The following is a 20,412-nucleotide window of genomic DNA, read 5'->3' as shown; positions in this document are numbered from 1 at the left end:
CCAACACTGGAAAGGCCCTGACCACGCCCCACGCTGTTTTCTTTAAAAATGCATCTAATAGCCAGGCTGTGATCCCAGTACTTGGGAGGCGGAGACAGGAAGATGGCAGGTTCAAAATCAGCTTCAGCAACCTGGCAGAAACCCGCTTCCAAATAAAAACATTAAAAGGGCTACCCCCAGGGCTGTAGCTCAGAAGTAGAATGCCCTGGTTCAATCCCCAGTCCCCCAGCCCCAGAATACATGTCCTTGACAACCCACGAGAAAAGCAGATGATACAAATGGCGTAAGAGATAACTGAAATGATGTTTTAGGATATTTTCTGTACTTTCTAAAAATGTGCCATATGACTCAACAAAGTACAAAAGGGGGCGGGGTGAAGAGGCGGCGCGGTGGAAACACGGCAGAGGAGGCTGGAGGGCCTGCGGGGAGTGTCCGCAAGCACGGCCAGCGGAGGCGAATCCTCACCGCACGCACTGTCTACTGAGGGAACCCAGGAAGTACCGGGCAGTGGTCGGAGGGGCTCTGCCTCAGGGCAGAGTTCTGTGAGTACTGCCATGAGTCTCTGGGCCTCGGGTGGCGGAGCCGCGAGACACAGCAGGCCCCGCACAGCCCCTGAGGAAGCCCTCCTCACCTGCACCTCGCCCGAGGCCATAAAGACTCGCTCTCCACGGGGCTTACCAACTACAAGACGAGTCCTTTTAGTCTAGGACAACCGGGCTCCACTGGAAATGTGCAGTGCTGATCTCCAAACACAGATCTAGACACAGTTCTTCCACAAAGGAAAAAACTAGGGCAGCCCCAAAACAGCCAGAAAGGACAAAGCGTGGCTGGCTTTCAGGTTAGCCCACAAAGTATACAGGGGCAAGCGCCAGCACCCTGAGCGCAACGCTGCCAAAGGGGCAGTACATTTCCACAGTTGGGGGGCTGGCTGGCTTGGTTTTCTTTCCAAGAAAGTAAGCCAGGACTGACACAGACCATCTCCAAGGGAGAAAAGTGCAGTATACATTGAGCACTCCCATTCTGGAAATCTGAAATCTAAAACCCTGTGCTTTAGCCAGGCCTGGTGGTCCACGCTTGTAATCCTAGCATTTGGGAGGCTGAGACAAGAGGATCGTGGTTCACGTACAGCCTCAGTTACTTAGTGAGGCCCTTTGCCACTCAGGGAGACCCTGCTTCAAAATAAAAGAATAAAAAATAGGGCTGGGAGTGTATCTCGAAGGCAGAATGCCCCTGGGTTCCATCCCCAGTACCACAAAAAAAACAAAACAAAACAAAACAAGCTTTTGTGCACCAACATGATGCCATACGGGACTTCGTTTCATGCACCACATGATGAGATCACCTGAGACCGCGTGGACAAGGTACACACGGAATATAAATGGCCTTCGGGATGCATTTGGGTCGCCGCCAACATATCCAATTATGTATATGCAACTAGTTCAGAATTAGAATATACATCTGGTCAGAAACTCCGTGGACCCCAGCATTTTAGACAAGAGAAATGCAGCCTGTATACGCAGGCCAGTTATTAAAACTCTCCTGACCAAAGTATGACCCTCATGAGGAGCAGGGAGACGAGTCCGTTGGTGTGGAAGCGCGGGTTTGCAGTCTTCTGAACTGTGAGGGGCCTCCGACCATCTCCGCGGGGTCTACAATGCCCCCTCTCTTCATCTGCACAAACCACACACCTCTCCCACTCCACTCTGTGGTAAGAAACCCTCAAACTGCCTACGTCCAATACCTGACCTTCCCTGCGTGATTTCTTCCTCACAGACAGGAAGGCAGGCCCTGCCACGTCCCGCCAGCTGGACGCTCCTCACCTCTGCTCTCCGAGTGTGCCTAAGGGAAGCATGACGCAGGGCTACTGCTGTCACCGCACAGAGAACCACACAATTTACCTTCTGTCGCCCTCTGTTTTTGTTGTGTGTGTGTGGTACTCGGATTGAACCCAGGGCATTCTACCTCTGAGTTACACCCCAGCCCCGGTTTACTTATTTACTTCTGAAGCAGGATCTTGGCAGGGGCGGGGGGCTCACTGAGTCACTCTGACTGGCAGCGAACCTGTGATCCTCCAGTCTCGGCCTCCCAATACTGGGATGGCGGGCGGGTGCCACGGCGCCGGCCTCGCCTCCCTCTTCTGCACACACCCACCAGTGCTCTTTCCTGGCACCGGAGCCCGGGACTCCCCAGGAGCGAGTGCCTTCGTTGCCACAGCCATTCTGGGGCCGCCAGCTCGGTCCATGTCACCCGCTCACTACCATACTCTACTCCACATTTTTCCAGTTCTTAATTGGAACAGTGGCAAAGCCTCCAGTCTTGCTTTCAGCCCTTTACTACTCAGATCTACTCTGACACTGTAAACAAATGAGAGTGGTCTCATTTTAGAAATTTTAAATAATAATCAAGGTATTCACTAAGTAAATCCTTTAAATGGCTCCCAATAATCTGCAGGAGAAAAGGTCTCTCTTTACTCTCTCCACTTTCTTTTCAAACCCTTTTAGCTCTGACTCCAAAGAGAGTCTTCCTTCTCACCTCCCCTGGCTGCAGAGAAGGTGTGACTCCCCACGGAGCACCCAATGGTGCCCCCAATGGCCAGCCCCTCGCATGGCCACACCCCTGCGCCTGCTAACAGCAAAGGATCCAACACAACTCTACGAAAGAGCAAGTAATACGTGCATTATTTTACATTCCATTTTAGCCCAGAGGAGCTATATAATAAATATGTTCATTAATTTAAAATATCACCAAGTGTAATTAGTTGTAAAACTGAACGTACAAGCTGGGTGTGGTAGCACACACCTGTAATCCCACCCTGGAGACTGAGACAAAGGATCAAGGGTTGAGGACAGCCTCAGCAACGTAGAAGACTCTCAGCAACCTATTGAGACTGTTTCAAAACTAAAACAAGAAAAGGGCTAGGGGCATACCTCAGAGGCAGCATGCCCCTTGATTTAATCCCCAGTACCAAAAAAGCAAGAAGAACATATACGTGCCTATTTCACATTCATTAATTAGCCTCTTGGGGTGGGGCATTCTTTAATAGTACTAACAAGTAACACTAGTTGTATTATTGTGTTACATGATTTAATCTATATGTATTTACTGTCTAAGATGTAAAAATCCAGCTATGTAAATAGGGCTCAGCACAGAACATGCCTATAATCTCAGTATTGGGGAGACTGAGACAGGAGGGTCACAGAGTTGAGGCCAGCCTCAGCAACTTAGCACGACCGTTTCAAAATAAAAAATAACAGGCCAGGCGTGGAGGCACATGCCTGTAATCTCAATGCTTGGGAGGCTGAGACAGGAGGATCGCAGGTTTGCAGCCAACCTCAACTACTTAGTGAGGTGAGGCCCTCTGCAACTTAGCGAGACCATGTTTCAAAATAAAGAATAAAGAATAAGTCAGGGGGTGTAGCTTGGAGATAGAATGCCCATGGGTTCAATCCCTAGGAGAAAGGAAAAGAAGAAAAAAGAAAAATCAAGCTATGTAAAAAAATTAAAAGCTCACTTTTTGTTTTATGATGCAAACTGGTTTTAAGATTACATGGAAAAGTTGTCTCTGACAAACTTCTCCATATGACAAGTTTATTGATACTCAGGCTTGGTAATTGTACTTGATGCAATGATGGCTGTGGACTTAAAAATCTCCACACAAAACAAGTGTCTAATTTTTTTTTTTTTGGGGGGGGGAGTGCCAGAGATAGAATTCAGCTGATTTTTTTTTTTTTTTAACAATGGAGCTACGCTCCAATCCTTTTTACTTTTATTTTATTTTGAAACAGGGTCTCACTAATTTACCATGTGGTGATATACATCAAATCTGTGATCCTGCAGTCTCAGCCTCCCAAGTACTGGAATTACAGGCATGTGCCACTGTGCCCAGCAAGACAAGTGTCTTTTAAGATTTGTCCAAGCATATAAAAGTTTACAAAGAATCACAAATTCACAATTTCTAATGGATTAAAACATTATCACTATGTCATAAAAAGATAAGTTCATATTCTTTCAAATGTTAGATTTAATTCTAAAATTAAAATATATAATAAATAAGGTTCAAGGAAACAAAAAAAGCAAATCAAAGTACTCTCTTATACCTGTTGATAGAAGAAATTCAAAGTGGGCTTGTCTTCAGTAAACTGGTTTAGAAATCCTTTTGGCAAATAACGAATTCTCAATTCATATCTAAAAAAAGAATTCACAAACAATAGTTAGAAGTAATTTTCTCAACTCATAGTCTACAATTAAAACATTACTGCGAATAAGGCATTGCCAATTACTTTGAAATATGATTTTAAAAATAAGGTTAAATACAATCAATCTTTAAATGGGAATTTTTATTTTTAGCACAAAACAATGTGCCGTGAGCGTCGGCAGCTCAGTGTCTGGCAAGGCGCGCAGCCCCAGCCGGGGCCACCGTGCCAGGGCCAGGGCGGCAGTGCCCACACGCGCCCCGCCGCGCTCCCTCCCGGCCTCGACAGAGGCCCAGGCACCCGAGCCTCGCGTGCACAATTCATCTGTGGCCGGGAGCCTGGTGACCAGGCTGAGCGTGCGCTGCACGTGTGACAGCCACTGGGGATCAGGGCGCCCGGCCACGGCCCTGCCTCACCTGGCTATTATGAATGAGCAATGTCATTTATTTTCTCAGGAAGACAAGCATCAAGAATGGCTATAAGAAACCAATTTTACCAGATGTTCTTTGTCTTTCTGTGTGTGTGTGTGTGTGTGTGTGTGTGTGTGTGCGTGCGTGCGCGCGCGCGTGTGCATGTGTGCACAACCCCTGTGGACACTCTCATCTATGTCTTCTGGTGATTATCTGTGCATACCTGTGGGGGTACACAGCCTGTGTGTACCCCCACAGGCTGCAGTGAATACAAGCACGCGCCTCGGCACACCACTGTGGGCACAACTGTGCCCCTCACGCCCTCCAGCAGCTGGAAGGGCTCTGGCAGCTCACCCCTCCTCCCCTTCCAAACTCACTACCGTGCTGCTGTGTTCACTCCAAGGGGCGCAGGGTCATTGGTCACTCTTCATTGGCATTTCCTTGCTTACTAGTGACGAGGTATTTCTCCACGTGTACTGAACATTTTGGATATTTTCTTTTGTTCCAGGGTTACAGACTTAGGACTCAAAGAAACCAAGGGAAGTTTTAATGCTTATTTTAAAGGTAAAGAAGCTGGGCGTGGTGATGCACACTTGCAACCCAGTACTTGAGGGGCCAAGACAGGAGGACCAAATGTTGTGGCTAACCTCAGCTACTTAGAGAGGCCCTCTACAACTTACTGAAAGCCTGCTTCAAAATAAAAAAAAGGTAGGACTTGGGGTGTAGCTTGGAGGTAGAATGCCCCTGGGTTGAATCCCCAGTCCTGAAAAAAGTAAATGAGAAAGTCATTTAAAAATAAAAAATAATCCCACCCTGGGCAGCCTGGCCCCACACCCAGCACCACGATGCTGACTGGCCAGAGGAGGACCTCAGCTAACAGCGTGCTGAACGCTGAGCACAGGACAGCTCCGGGAAGCATTTCCCGCAGGCGCCTGCTCTGTGAGGTCCTTAGGAGCGCAGGCTCTCCATCGGGGTGGTGGCGTACGCTCAATCCCAGCATTTGGGAGGCTGAGATGGGGGCTCGCAGATTTGTGGCCAGCCTCAGCTACTTAGTGAGACCCTGTTTCAAAATAAAGAATAAAAAATAGAGCTGAGGGTGTAGTTCAGAGGTAGACTGCCCCTGGGTTCTATTTCTAGTACCGTCAAAAAAAAAAAAAAAAAAAGAATGTAGGGCGCGGGCTCTCAAGGGAGGCCTGTGCGCACTCGGCCGGGTCACTCCCTCACGCCCGCCATCACCTCTCTGAGTCCCGATTTCCTTAAAAGACTGTTGGAGGAAACGGACGAGGCTGTAAACAAAAGACATCTCGCAATGGCTGGTCTGCAGTGGTGCCCACAGCTGACTGCGAGGCGCTCCTGAGGGAAGACCGGCCTCACAGGGGGCGGGCCTCAGGCATGCCGGCTCACAGGCCTGGATTCTTCTGTCAGACAGCAAATCCAAAGTCTAGTAAGGAGGTAGGACTGCTTTAAGCCAAGTGAGGGGAAAACAGCAGACGGAGCTCCACCTTGTGAGGAGGAGGAAGGGGCTACGCAGCAAGGGCGGAGGGGAGGAGGGTGCGGGCGGCGGGCGCTCGGGAAGGCCGGGGCAGCCAGAGCAGACAGCGGGAGCGCGCGGCCCCACCAGGAGGACAGGCGGCGGGCCCAGGCGGGGCCCCAGAGGCGCCGTGAGAAGATAACCAGGCGAACACTCACCTAGCCTTCACAGCTAGAGGAAAGGGCTGCAGGGAACTGTGTGATGTTCCCAGGGCCCTCAGCTGGGGAGCAGACACGGATGCTATCGAGCCCTGTCCACAGGCAAGGAGGAAAGCAGTGAAAAATAGAGAGGACGCACCAGGCCTGTAATCGCAGTACCTAGGAGGCTGAGATGGGAGGGTTGCGGGTTCAAGACCAACTTCAGCAGCTTAGTGAGACACTGATTAAAAATAAAAAATCAGGCTGGGGAAGCAGCTCAGAGACTGAAACTCCCCGGTGCCACTAAATAAGTAAATAAATACTACACCAGAGAGGAACCCCATAGAGGACGTGTACATGGAGGTAGGTAAGGTCTTTACAGCAGTTAAGGAGTTTGCTTCCTCGTCCACACACTACAGTCTAGAATATTTTACACAGAACCCTCCTGAAACCCTGCTCAGGGGCCCGTTATCGCCTGTCCTCGCCCCCCATCTCAGTCCTTAGCACGGCCCTGCTGCCTCACTGGGGAGGGGCCCATGTCCTCTCAGCACTGCTGCTGCCACTCCAGGGCTCTGGCTGGTCCTGAACACACTGCCCTTGGACCCCAAACACTGCGACACGCAACCTGCTCAGAGGAAAGTCCCTCCTGCTCCTGCTCCTGGAGCCATATTCCCATCAGTGCTGCGGTCGCTGGCTTCCTTCCCTCGCGCCAGTGACAAGCACAGGAGGCCCACGAACCACCGTGGTGCAGGGACCAACAGGGTGGTCTGGAAAAGCTCAGCCACTGTGCTGATGTAGCTACCCGTCCATGGAGTGAAATAAAAGTACAACTTCACAAAAACCACAGACGGCCTCTTCAGCGATGTGCTGTGGACAGCTCACTTTTATACTAGACCCGCAGTTAAAAAGAAATCAAGAGTGAGAAGGATGGGAAAAAAATACATTACTTAGCAAAAATTACGCAGATAATTACTGCAGGACAGAACTAACAATGAACTCAGAGATGAATGGATGAAGATACAAGGAGCAGGCTGTCTGCAACATCTCAACACACTGCCCAAAGACAATTCTTCGGTCAGAAGGGGAGACCAAAAGACCCAAGGGGCCACCTGTACCCAAGCCTGTCACCATGGACAGGGCCAAGACCTCGACTGGGCAAGCTCGGCCAGACCCACCTCAAGGAGCACTGCGCACGGCCAGTGGGGCGCTGACCAGGGCAGAGCCCAGGGAGACACTGAGCCGGCTGCTAACATGGCTGCCGGCTGGATCTAGGACCTGGACAGCTACAAGACGGGAGTGAGGTCTACGGAGTACAGAGTCCACTAAGTCGGCTGTGTGCTGGTAATAACTGTGCTACGCTTACACGAGACTGCGTGTAGGGAGGCTGGGAGGGCAGGCGGGCCTGTGCCCACGTCCCAGCTTCTGGCATGTATGAGGATTTTAAACTGCACCCTCCTAGGCTGACTGTTGTGGAGCCAGGGAAGCCCTTTGGACCAGCTTGTCAGTAAACAGCAAGCTAAACAGCCACAGCGCCTGCGAAGTAGTGCTGAGGCGCCCTGATCCGCCAGCTAATGACAGGCGTCGGGGCCGGGCAGTGCCAGGTCAGCTAGGCAGCTCCTTCTCAGGTCCATCGAGCAGGAACCGACTCCAAAGAACACGCTTCCACACACGGGCCAGTCAGGGGACGCCTGACCTCCCACAGCCCTGCGCTGGCGCCTCTCCGTTCCACCTCAAAGAGCCAGCCAGCGGCGCGGCTTCGAGCTCCCAAGACCCTCAGGGCCACCGACAGCGTGTTCTGCTCAAGGAGCCGATGAAGCTTTGGCTTCCATCAGATGATGGTCGCGCGCTCAAACTGCTGTTACGCTGCTTGAGGGCTATCTTGCTCATACTTTGTTAACAGGGACTTGCTAATGTGTGAAAGATGCCAGGCTAAATGTAAATGACCCAGACGTGGGCAATGCACAGAAGAACTTTCCACTAAAAAGACAGCGTGTCAAAATTTGGGATCTGGGGCCTAGAGACAGGCTAGAAGTAGAGCATCTGCCAAGCACGGAGGAGGCCCCGCGTTTCAGCAGCGGCACCCCACCGCACCCCAATCACAACACCGGCTATAGCCGCAGGCATGAACTGGGGTGGGCACAGACCTAAAGTGGACTCCAACTGACCAACCGAAGCAAGATGCTACTGACAAGAGGCGCCACGAGAAAAGAGACCATGCATCTGAACCTTTTAGACGGGAGATTTCCAGCCAGTGTCTTGATTTAGGCAGAACCGGGAAAAGAACAATTATAAGGACTTCTTTTAATTCACCTTAAACTGCTCCCAACTTCATTTCGGGGAGAGTCACTAAGAGACCACTGCCTAGCCATGTCAAGCGAGTGTGAAATCCACAGCAGAAACTGTTCCTAAGGAAACGTCGCGTCCCCTCGGGGACACCAAGCCCTGCTGTGTGGAGGGGTGCAGGGACAGAAAGCCAGGAGCGCCCTGCGCAGGGCCAGACCAGGCGCCCCATGGAAGGTGGGGCAGGGCGCTGCCTAACGCCTGCTCGCCACGCCCCTCCAGCGGCCCTGTGACAGCGGGAGGGAGCGGGCATGGGTGCTTGTCCTCCTGAGCTGGCCCCGCTCGCCCGGCGCGCGCTGCGTCTTACTTCCACTCCTCTGGCGGGTGAGCGAGCTCGTACTTCTCCCGCACGCTGGAGACGCCCATGTCCACGTGCAGCCAGTGGACCTCCTCAGAGCGCAGGTGGCTGAGGCGGAAGCCGTAGCAGGACACGTGCTTCACTTTGTGACTGTCCACTATCTTCTGAATGATGCCCTAGAACACGGTGCAGAGAATGACTTAGTACACACAGCAAAGAACCGCAGCTTTGGGTGTCAGAATCCTGTTACTGAACAAGTTAAGTTACTCCTGCATAGGAAACTTTTTGTTTCTTAAACGGTGTTTCTGCTAATGACGAAGATTTTAGAAAAAATGCAGAAAGACGCTCTTCCCGGTCACTTTTTGATAAACAGAGCATAAACATTTACAAAGACATTTCCACAACTGCACCGGAGCATGATCTCCACCCAGAACGACCAGAGCACGCCAGCCAGCCATCAGGTCAGCCGCCACCTCCTGCGGACAGGACCCGCGCAGGCTGCGCAGCCTGAGCCAAGAAGATCCGATTGTTTCAGGATCAGGATGCAATATTAGTATCATTTAGAATATAAACACATACATTCAGAAACATACAGTCACAGCCATGTTACTGGTGATATTAAAAATACAGAGCCGGGTGTGGTGGCACACACTTGTAATCCCAGTATTTGGGAGGCTCAGACAAGACGACTGCAGTTCGCAGCCAGCCTTAGCTACTTGGTGAGGCTGTTTCAAAAATAAAGAATAAAAAAGAGGGCGGGAGGTGTAGCTCAGAGGTAGAATGCCCCTGGGTTCCATCCCCAGTACTGCAAAACGAAAACAAACAAAAAACATGAAATGTTGAACTGAACTTGGGAGGCTAAGAGAAGGATCACGGGTTCAAGGCCAGCATCAGCAACTTAGTAAAACCCTATTTCAAGAAGAAAAAAAGCCGGACATGGTGGCACACGCTTGTAATTCCCACATTCAGGAAGTGGAGACCGGAGGACTGTGGTTTATGGACAGCCTCATCTACGTAGCGAGGCCCTTTGCAACTCAGTGAGACCCTGTTTCAAAAATAAAGAGACTAAAAAATAGGGCTGGGGGTGTAGCTCAGAGATACAATGCCCCAGGGCTCCATCCTCAGTACTGCAAAAAAAAGGAGAAAGAAAGAAAGAAAGAAAGAAAGAAAGAAAGAAAGAAAGAAAGAAAGAAAGAAAGAAAGAAAGAAAGGAAAAAAGTGTGATGGCTCACACTTGTAATCCCAGTACTTGGGAAGCTGAGACAGGAGGACCACAGGTTTGATGCCAGCCTCGGCAACTTGGTGAGGCCCTGTTCTAATATGAAAAAATAAAAAGGGTTGAGGGTGTAGCTTGGAGGTAAAATGCCCTGGGTTCAATCCCTAGTACCACAAGATATATGCATGATTGGTAGGTAGGTAAGTAGGTAGGGTGAGTGGGCAGGTCTGACTCAGAGGATGAATGCCCCTGGGTTCTATCCTTAGTACCTTAAAAAAAAAAAAGTTGAATTGGGGCTGGCTATCTGCTACCTGCAGATCAGTAAATGGCAGTTTACAGCACCCAAACCCAATGCTTCTAACACATGCACCCCTGAATTCAGAGGGGAAAGTTAGCTTTGAATGAGGCCGCAGAGGCCTCGGGAAGGCAGCTGCCTGGGAGACTCCTGCGGGAACGGGAGAACCTCTGCCACCCTGCGAGGGCATGCAAAGCACAAGCCCCCATGCACGCCTGTCCTCTGGAAAAGCCCTTTAAGATGGTGCTGATGCCACAACCAACAGGCCCCTGAAACAAAATCACCACTTGTTTTTGTTGTTGTTGTTGGTAGGTTTGTTTTGGGGGGTACTGAGGATGGAACCAAAGCATTCTACCTCCGAGCTACACCCACCCATTTTTTTATTCTTTATTTTGAAACAGGGTCTCACTAGGTTGCAGAGGGCCTCACTAAGTAGCTGAGGCTGTCCGCAAACCATGATTCTCCTGTCTCATCTTCCCAATGCTGGGATGACAAGTGTGCACCACCACACCCAGCTTGCCACTGGTCTTACAGCAGATTTTAAAGTCCCTGCATTTGTCACGGCCCAATGCTGTTGGTATTATAATTCAGGACATCCCCAGCCATGACTCCGTGAGCAGCAGTGCGCACACGGGCGGGGTGCTCTGCTGTGCTCCTGGCTAGGAGGTCTCCCTCACACAGGGAGTGCGGGGCGGGGGGGGGGGCAGGCGTGGCATCAGAGAGCGTCAACAGCAGACCAAGCACAGCAGACGGCCATGGACAAGGCGAATCCCGCTGAGACGGAGAGGCCTGCAGCCTGCAGCCCTCCATGTGGAAGCCAGGCAGCGCAGTGTCCTCCAGGCTAGTGGGTGCACGGTGTGAGAGTACAGGCTGTACCCTCAGGGTGTCCAGCGGGGGTGAGGAGCTGAAGTGAGCCCCACTCTGATCTGGGGATGGGGGTTGCTCCCTTGAGGAAGGAGCATCCTCTACAGACCCTGTCAGGCGCCTGCGGCTCCAGCCAGCACACACAGCCCGAGACGCAGGGTCAGCCACTGGCGCCGCTCGCAACTCCCACAGGAGCGCCTTTGTCTCCCTGGCCCAGCTCCGCCAGCCCCGCCGCCCCGAGCACAGGCATGTCACACCAATACTTTCTGTCCAACCGCCAGGCACACCGACGCCAGTCACCCGAGCACGGGGTCCGACTGCCAAACACACTCAAGTCACCCTGGCACCGATGTGTCACCTCAACACTTCTGGCCCAGCAGCCAGCCAGGCGCACCACTGTGACCCACAGCACAGGCAGGCCACGGCAACGCTTGTGGTCCCCTGCCAGGCACACCATGTCACCCAGACGTCGAGCGTAGGGCCAGCAGGGCGCAAGTCATTTCTGCTATCAGTACCTGTACCATTCGCACCAGAGGGGAAGCCCCGCTTCTCCGGTGCTGTACCTGACAGCACTCCCTGTTTTCTATCTTTTTTTAAACTGTGGAACGGTCTCACTAAGTTGCTGAGGTTGGCTACGAACCGGTTATCTGCCTGTCTCCTCTCAAGCACTGGGATTGCAGGTGTGGCGCTGTGCATGGCGGATTTACCCTTGGCAGGTGTGCAGGACACACTGATGTGAACGCCCCTCGAGCTGTTGTGTGTGGCGCTACGAATGGCGGATTTACCCTTGGCAGGTGTGCAGGACACACTGCTGTGAACGCCCCTCGACTGCTGTCAAGACTGAGCGAGCCCCACAGACACGCGCACGCTGGTCAAAGCTCCCGAAACCGAAGCGCTTTGCCATGCACATCAACCTGGCACCAACAGACGACACCATGTACTGGACGTGCGGTGCTGGCGACGCCTCCAGCCTACACAGACAATGAGCAAAATAGATCCTGGGGTGGTTATGAGTGTCTGAGTAACGCCGGCGTGGCATCACACGCCGACCTCTGTTTCTTTGATTATTTACAGTGAGCTGCGGGACTGTGATTCCTTCCCTTCACTTACCTTAGCAGTGCTGTGAAAAATGGTGGCCTTGACCAGTGAGCAGGGTGGTGTGACCCTGCCTTCCCCGCAGCTCGTCTTTCCTGTGGTACTAGGGACACGGCGATGGGCGGGTCTAACCCCAAAGCACACGGTGTGAGCACTGGCTGGTCTGGGGGTGGAAGGGGAGCCTGGCGCGTCTCCCGCCCTCCTCCCCTGTGACCCCAAGAGGCCCTGGAGCCGCAGGCCTGCCTGCCATCTCCCTGCTTCCTCCCACGTGACGAAGCTGCTCGCTGGTCTCCACTCAGCTCCCCATGTATCACGCAGCGCGGCTCTTCTCCAGCTGCTCCGCCATCGGACTATTTTGCTTGCTTGTTCTGGGAATGAACCCAGTGGCATTCTACTTCCACCCTATTTTGTTTTTTGCTTTGAAACAGGGTCTAAGTGGCAAACTCTTGCCCCCTGCTGAGGCTGGCCTTGATCCTGCCTTCCTCCTGTCCCAGCCTCCCAAGTACTGGGACTGCAAGCCTGGACAATGGTGCCCCTGGCAAGTAGGCCCTTTTATTTAACAAGACAAAACAGATGCTTCCCTGGCCTTCTAAAACCTTTGGAAGGAGTGAGAGGTGGGGGAGTATCTAGAGGAGGCAGAAGGGGCAGAGCTCTCAGGTCAGAGCAGAGGGCAGCCTGGCCACAGACCTCCATTCAAAAAGCCAGCTGAGGCAGGGCAAGTCAGCGCCAACCCAGAGCTAAATATGCAATTTTCTGTGTCGTCTGTTTACTAAGCGCTAGTATGTCTAGACAATTCTTCTACTAGATAACAAACCAATCATGACACAATTTGGAGTCACTACCTGGGTTTTAAAAAAGGCATAAAATGATTTCTGTAAAAGAAAAAAAAAGATCCAGGCATGGTGACACACGCCTGTAATCCCAGCACTTGGGAGGCTGAGACAGGAGGACCACAGGTTCGTGGCCAGCCTCAGCCCTTAGGAAACTTAGTGAGAACCTGTTTCAAACTAAAAAATAAAACTGGGCTGGGGTGTGGGGTGTGGCTCAGAAACAGAACACCCCTGGGTTCCATCCCCAGTGCCACAAAAGAAATAAAGGACATGTCCAAGAATGCAGCCGTGATGTGGTCCTCCGCAGCGCTACACAGCGCCGGCCCCCACCTGGTTCCTGGCAGAGCAAACTGTGGCAGGTTCTGTAAGCTCATTTTAATCATAGGCCAGGAGAGAGTGTCTGTGGGGCGTGGCTCTGGGCAGGCAGGATCCTCAGCTATCAGCCAGTGTCCTGTGTGGTGACTGGCCCACTGAGGCCTTCCTGAGGCACGGTGACAGAGGTCACAGGAGATGTGGCAGGAATGAGGGGCCACCACCCCGTTCTAGCAGGCTTAGTGTGGTTGCTGGGCTGCATGCAGGTGGAGGAGGGGCGCTGGCTAGGAGACATGCCAATGTCCTGGGACGGTGGCTTGAGGAGAGTCAGCACAGTGGCGGTCCACCTGGGAAATGGAAACCAAGCAGCCCCGCCGGGCTGACAGCCTAAACACGGGATGCGGGCAGAGAGGACAGAAGATGGCCCCAAAAACCGCCGAGGTGACCACAGAGAGCAGGCAGCCTGCGGCCTGACGCACCGAAAGCTCTTTAGGAACAAGTGTAAAGATGGGATGCACAGAGGGCTTGTGGATGTTCTCAGGTGTCAGAGGCCGCAGACGGCAGAGACACAGTGGCCTGGAGAATGGCAGGCTCAGGGCCAGGAGTCATGAAAGAAGTCACTTGGGATTTTGAGTTTCCCAGTTCATATCAAAGTTAATGTTTACAAGATACACTCCAAGGAAGTGTGCTAGCATCGTGGCTAAAAAACTAAACAACAGACATGCCTTACTTTAAAAAGTTCACTGCTAGAAAGTGCGTCCAACCCTCTGAGCTTACCGTGGCTCCTAATCTTTCTTTGGGCTGGCGGAGGGCTTTGCCGCTACAACTCTGACATAAAATGGGGACTGCAGAAGGCCGGGGCAGCTGCAGCGACGTCCTTCAGACGCTGATGCAACCTGGCGCGACAACGCACGCTCCCTGCACAGGACTCTGGAGCGGCACACGATGCCGAGCGGCACACGATGCCGAGCGGCAGCATCATGGCCACAGGTAGGCTTGGACTCCATCCTCTCATACACTGCCTTGATTTATTACTAAATCCCTCGTGGTCGTGTCAACCAGGTTCACAGCACCTTGGGCAGAAGTGGAGGAAACCCACTCTCTTTCTTCCTCCATAAGCAGCCCCCCAAGGGCAACAGCGGGACGTGAGGCCACATCAGTTCATCCACATCTTTGGGCGCCACTTCTAACTCTAGTTCTCTTGCTATTTGCTGCACATCTGCACTTTTTCTCCACAGACGTCCTGAAACCTTCCAAGTCAGCCATGGGGTTGGAACCAACTCCTTCCAAAACCCCTATTGATACTGACATGCTGTCCAGGTGTGGTGGCACACACCTGTAATTCCAGTACTTTGGAGGCTGAAACAGGAGGATTGTAGATTCAAGATCCGCCTCAGCAACTTAGCAAGACTCTCAACAACCCGGAGACGGCGTTACAAAATTAAAATGAGGAAGGGGAGCTGAGGGCATGTATAGCTCTGAGGCAGAATGCCTCTATTTTAATCCCCAGTACACTGAAGTTCTTTATGAATCACAGTGTTTTAATGGCATCTAGAATGGGAATTCCTTTCCAGAAAGTTTCTTATTTACTCTGCCCAGGCCCCTCACAGAAATCAGTGTTCTTGGGAGCTTAAGCCTTACAAATGGATTTCCTCGATAACGATTTCAAACTTGAAAGTTCTCCCTGACCCCTGGGCTGCAGAATATATGTTGTGTTGCAGACATGAAAACATTCACCTTAGCGGGGTGCAGTGCACACCTACAATCCAAGCACTTGGGAGGCTGTGACAGGAAGGTGGCAGGTTCAAGGCCAGCCTTGGCAACTTAGTGAGGCTGAGGCCTTCAGTAACTTAGCAAGATCCTGTTTCAAAATAAAAAAAATAAATAAAAAGTAAAAAAGTTGTAGCCCAGAGGCAAGACACCCCTAGCTTCAACCCCAGGACCACAAAACAAGTCAAGGGAAGGAAGCGCTTGCACACATCTCCATGAGAGTGCTCGGCTGGTGCGCTGTCAGTAAGAGGCTGATTTCTCAAGGCATCTCTGCTTCTGAGCGGCAGGTCGAGAATGGGTCCAAGGTCCTCAGAAAGCCCCGCTGTGAGCAGAAGATGAGCTGCTGCCCAAGCCATGTTACTCCACTGACAAAGTACAGGCCAGAGTCGACTCAGAATCCTCACAAGGGCCCCGGCCTTCCTAAGCTGGCAAATGAGCACAGACTTCAACCCCAGTCGCCAGCTACCTTAGGGCCTAACAAAACTCAGTTGTGCCCAGGCATGTACACATGCTTGTAATCCCAGCACTTGGAAAGATGAGACATGAGGGTCACAGGTTTAAGGTCAGTCTCACCAACTTAGCAAGAACATGTCTCCAAAAAAAAAAATTAAAGTAGGGGTGGGGTGTAGCTGTGACGTAGATTGCCCCTGGGCTCAATCCCCAGTACCAGACACACAAGTCACAAGCCTATGCCTGGAAGCGCGGCACTGACTTCTCTCTGGGTAGCAACATCTTTAAGAGCACCTTCTCCCCATACAAAGCTGTTTAATCTGCACTGAAACCCTGTATGTAGTGTGGCCGGCCTCATGGGTTACCTTGGCGCATCTCATGGGCACGCCGCGACAGCCCCTGCTTCCGCCCCACGCTGCGGCTGCGTCTTCTCTGAGACCTAAGACCTAACCGGCTGCTTCCGGCTTTCCTTCTGCAGCTTCCCGAACTGAGGGGGGTTGACGGCCGAACTGAGGGGGGTTGACGGCCGTCCCCTGCACTGGGCTCTGGCCTAAGGGAAGGCGGTGTCTCTGCCGGCCCACCTCGAGGCTCCCTCCCTTCAGAACACTTCCTCTGTGTCCCCAAACCGCTGCTTCCTCGGGGACACTAATCGTTTCTAGCTCTCCACTTGCAGTGAGCGCCCTGTGGCTCTCCTTTTGACTGGGCACTTCAAGGCCACTGGAGGCGGGTTAGCTGGCACAGTCTCAGCTTTACTGTGTCGTTCGCTATTTTACCTGAGTGTGGCTCATGGATCCCCCAAACAGTTCTAACAGTAACACAGATCATCATAACCGATGTGACAATAATGAAAGTTTGAAATATTAAGAATTGACCTAACGTAACGCAGAGACACGAAGTAAGAATGAACTGCTATGAAAACAGTGCAAGCGGGCCTGCCCGGCTTGTCTTTACAAAACGACACAGGCTGCAAAGTGCAGCCACGTGGGGCAGGTAAGTCGAGGTGCCTGGGTGCGCAGCAGCTGCAGCACGGAGGCTGTGCTCTGGAAGGAGCCGGGAGCCCCGGGCACAGCGAGGACTGGGCAGGGCACAGGCCACCACACAAAGGAGCCAGGCGGCCGCCAGAGGTGACCCCTCGCCCGTTCTCCCACTCACATGCTTCCTGTCATGTCAGACACTGACTTCTCAGCAGGTCCCTTCAATCAGACTGCCTTGGTAGGTGAAGACCTGTCCCAAAGCTTCCCTGAAACAGGCATCTCCTGCCACAAGCCTGGGGTGGCGGTGTTCCCTCTCCTAGGTCGGGGGTTCCTTCTCGGGTATCTTTATCATCATTATTCTGAAGTATCGCTACGATGTTTCTGGACAACCAATCATCTGTGTATATGTGTGTGTAGGCATAAGGAGACTGAACCCAAGGGTGCGCTACCACGGAGCTACAACCAAAACTCCTTTTACTTGTGGTTCTCCTGCCTCAGCCTCCCCTGGTTTTTTTGTTTTGTTTTGTTTTTTGAGGCCAGGAGCCTTTTACCTCCAGACCCATTTTTTTTTGGGGGGGGGCAGGGTGGGGGATGGAAACCAGGGGCATTCAACCTCCAAGTTACACCCCCAGCCCTATTTTTTATTCTTTATTTTGAAACAGGAGCTCACCGAGTTGCAAAGGGCCTCACTAAGTAGTAGCTGAGGCTGTCCTCCAACCGCAATCCTCCTGTCTCAGCCTCCCAAATGCTGGGATTACAAGCATGCACTACCATGCCCGGAGATTTTTATTATCTTATTATGAGGGTCTCACTAAGTTGCTGCCAGCCTTACTAAGCTGTGAAGGCTGGCTTCGAGCCTGTGTTCCTCCTGTCTCAGCTTCCCAAGTACTGAGATTAAAAGCCTGTGCCACCATGCCTGGCTTCGGCCTCCTAATTCCGGGATTATGGGGTATGCTGCCATGGCTGTCTGGATGATGACCAATTTTGATAAAGTACAGCCTGAGTCAGTCCTGGCCGTTCTGGACCGGCCACACATTCATTTCAGAACAACCTGCAGCACAGCACTGACACCTGCCAAAGACATGACTAAGATGAGCAGCGTTTGCTACCATGGGGTCCTGAGTTGTTCAGCCTCCCAGTACTGGTCAGCAATCATGGCTGATGTATGCCTCACACCTGGGCCTGTGGGTGGGAAGGGGCTCTGTGACGTCTTGCAGGCCAGGGCACCAAGAGCTGGGAGTCCTCCTCATGGCGAGGTACTGTACAGAGTACTGGTGATGGTCTTGGATCTGAAGACAAAGCAGGCCCAAGGTCCAGAAGCCTGAACCAGACAGCTCCAGGTCCTGTAACGGGCTAGCGCGGTACTGCTCTTGCTGAAGTGGCATCTCACCGTGGACCGTGCAGCCCTGCGAACGCTTTGAGCAATGAGGTATTTAAACTCATCAAGCAGCGTGCAGGCAGGTGGAGTGAGCATCGCTAACAACTGCTAGCACGAGTTCTAACAAGAAGCAAGAGTTTTCTGGAAGAAACACATCTTTAATCTCTTCCAAAGGCTTTGGTTGTTCTGATACAAGCAGTCTTTCTGTATTGACTTTAATATGGCACAACTGTACAGTAAAAAGATAATGCAGCCACATAATTAATACTAAAATCTCTAGTGATCACATTAAAGAGTAAATACAAACAGGTAAACTCATATCTAAGAATTTATCTAGTGAAAGATATAGCAAAAGTATTATTTCAACATGCAATCCTAAAAAGTTATGGGTGAAATGTTTTACATTCTTTTCTCTGAAACCTTGAGTGCATTTTTACAACTTCAGTCTGTGCCAGTTCATACTAGCCACGTTCCAGGGCTCAGCATCTACGTGGCCAACAGAGCGGACAGTGTAGCTCTAATTACTGCTCTAATAGTTCAGTAACCCAAGACAGCAATAAAGCACACTGTTTCAGTAAACGGTGGCCTGGCTTCCCCTCTGCTACTATTAAGTGGTCTGCTTCTTTCTGTGGAGACACTACCCTCTTAAGTTTGCTGTGTCTGATACCCTGTATCTGGGGAAAGATGTCCTGGGTGTGTCCCTCAGTGCGACTCTGCTTCGATGTGCTAACTCACACACTAACTGGCAGATGGTGTGCGGCACGCTCAATGGCCTGCACGGAAGCGCTCAGCAGAAGTGGGCTACAAATAACCCCTGCTCCCAACATCGGCCCCGTGCCTGCACTGAGTCTGCCCTGGGAAGGGCTAGGGAGAATGCAAGGCCACTCCTGACTTTTCTGCCTCACACTGAAAACCAAGAGATTAGGGCAATTCAACTCCAGACCGGTGTCAGTCACCATGAAAGAAAACAGTTTGCCTTCTGGCCAGATGGGCTTCCTCAAGGCACCCCTCATAACTACTAGGTCATGTACTCACATGACCTGTGCGCTTTAGTATCAGCTAGGACTCAGCACGCTCCCAGTGGCCCCTGGCCTTCTCCAGGACCATAAGCCTCTCGGGGACAGAAGGTCTGATTAAAACCACAGCACCATCTGGGGGCAGTGGCACACACCTGTAATCCCAGTACTTGAGAGGCTGAGACAAGAGGATCACAGGTTCAAGATACCCTCAGCAACTCCAGGAGACCTTGTTTCAAAATAAAAGGGCTGCAGTACAGCTCTGCGGTAGGCTATCCCTGAGTTTTCTTCCCAGTACAAAAACATTTTTAAAGGCATCACTATTCTCGGGTCTCTGCAAGGTGAATTTTCTGATATGCCTTGAATATTTGCTGAAGGTACCATCAAAGTCACACTATTTGAAAAGTTTCCCTCCTGTGCAAATGCTCAGAAATCTATTAAGGCCTAAGCCATGACTTAAAGCGTTTCTACACGTGCTGTATCTGAAATCTGCAGACGAGAACATTCCCTAGAAACCTTCCCATAGGACTCGCCCAGCGGGAATCACCTGGTTACCACTACAGACGACTAGGCTCCTTGCAGGCCTCTCCCCCATGTGACTGTTTGTAAAATAGTGTGTAAGACCGAAGTAGAACAAAGCAAGAAAATGCCAACAAGCTTCACAAAAAAAAGTAAGAAGAAACTATCTTTTCAGTTTGTACATGAGTTGATATTAACACATTTTTTTCCACCCTAATCCAGTTGAAAAGGCCATTAATATTGCAATTGTCGCGAGTGGTGGCATGCACCTGTAATCCCAGCACTTGGGAGACTGAAACCAGAGGATCATAGGTTCACCACCAGTCTCAGCAACTTAGCGAGGCCCTCTGCAACTTAGAAAGCTTATTTCAAAATTGAAAAATAAAAATAAGAACCAGGCATACTGCCACATGCTTATAATCCCAGTACTTTAAGTCAGGAGGATTGCAGGTTCAAAGTCAGCCTCAGTAACTTGGTAAGGCCCTCCACAAGTTAATGAAATCCTGTTTCAAAATGAACAGAATAAAAGAGGGCTGGAGGTGTAACTTGAAGGTAGAATCCTCCTGGGTTCCATCCCCAGTACCACAAAAAAAAAAAAAAAGAAAGAAAGAAAGAAAGAAAGAAAGAAAGAAAGAAAGAAAGAAAGAAAGAAAAGAAAAAACTTAAAATATGGCTGAGAGTAGCCGGGCGTGGTGGCACACGCTTGTAATCCCAGGGCTTGGGAGGCTGAGACAGGAGATCGCACAGGTTCGAAGCCAGCCTCAGCTACTTAGTGAGGCCCTCA

General features: G+C 51.4%; 1 protein-coding gene across 27 annotated transcripts in view; it reads right to left on the bottom strand.

Moving 5' to 3' along the window:
* PTK2 (protein tyrosine kinase 2) overlaps nucleotides 1-20,412 on the bottom strand; it is a gene marked incomplete at both ends in the record, with an annotated part of 164,837 nt that overhangs the window by 123,538 nt on the left and 20,887 nt on the right. For 24 of the 27 annotated variants that reach the window (XM_080694191.1, XM_080694202.1, XM_080694211.1 and 21 more), the window contains 2 exons: nucleotides 4,098-4,185; nucleotides 8,919-9,085. In XM_080694191.1, the coding sequence (XP_080550317.1) occupies nucleotides 4,098-4,185; nucleotides 8,919-9,085 (255 nt within the window). Of the gene's footprint in view, nucleotides 1-4,097; nucleotides 4,186-8,918; nucleotides 9,086-20,412 lie in introns of those variants that run through there. The other 3 variants (XM_080694208.1, XM_080694209.1, XM_080694210.1) reach the window with 1 other exon arrangement.

This window comes from Muscardinus avellanarius (assembly GCF_963383645.1).
Source record: "Muscardinus avellanarius genome assembly, chromosome: 4".
NCBI classification, from domain to species: domain Eukaryota; kingdom Metazoa; phylum Chordata; class Mammalia; order Rodentia; family Gliridae; genus Muscardinus; species Muscardinus avellanarius.
The sequence above is the reverse complement of the archived record's forward strand: the minus strand, read 5'-3'. Positions and strand labels throughout refer to the sequence as shown.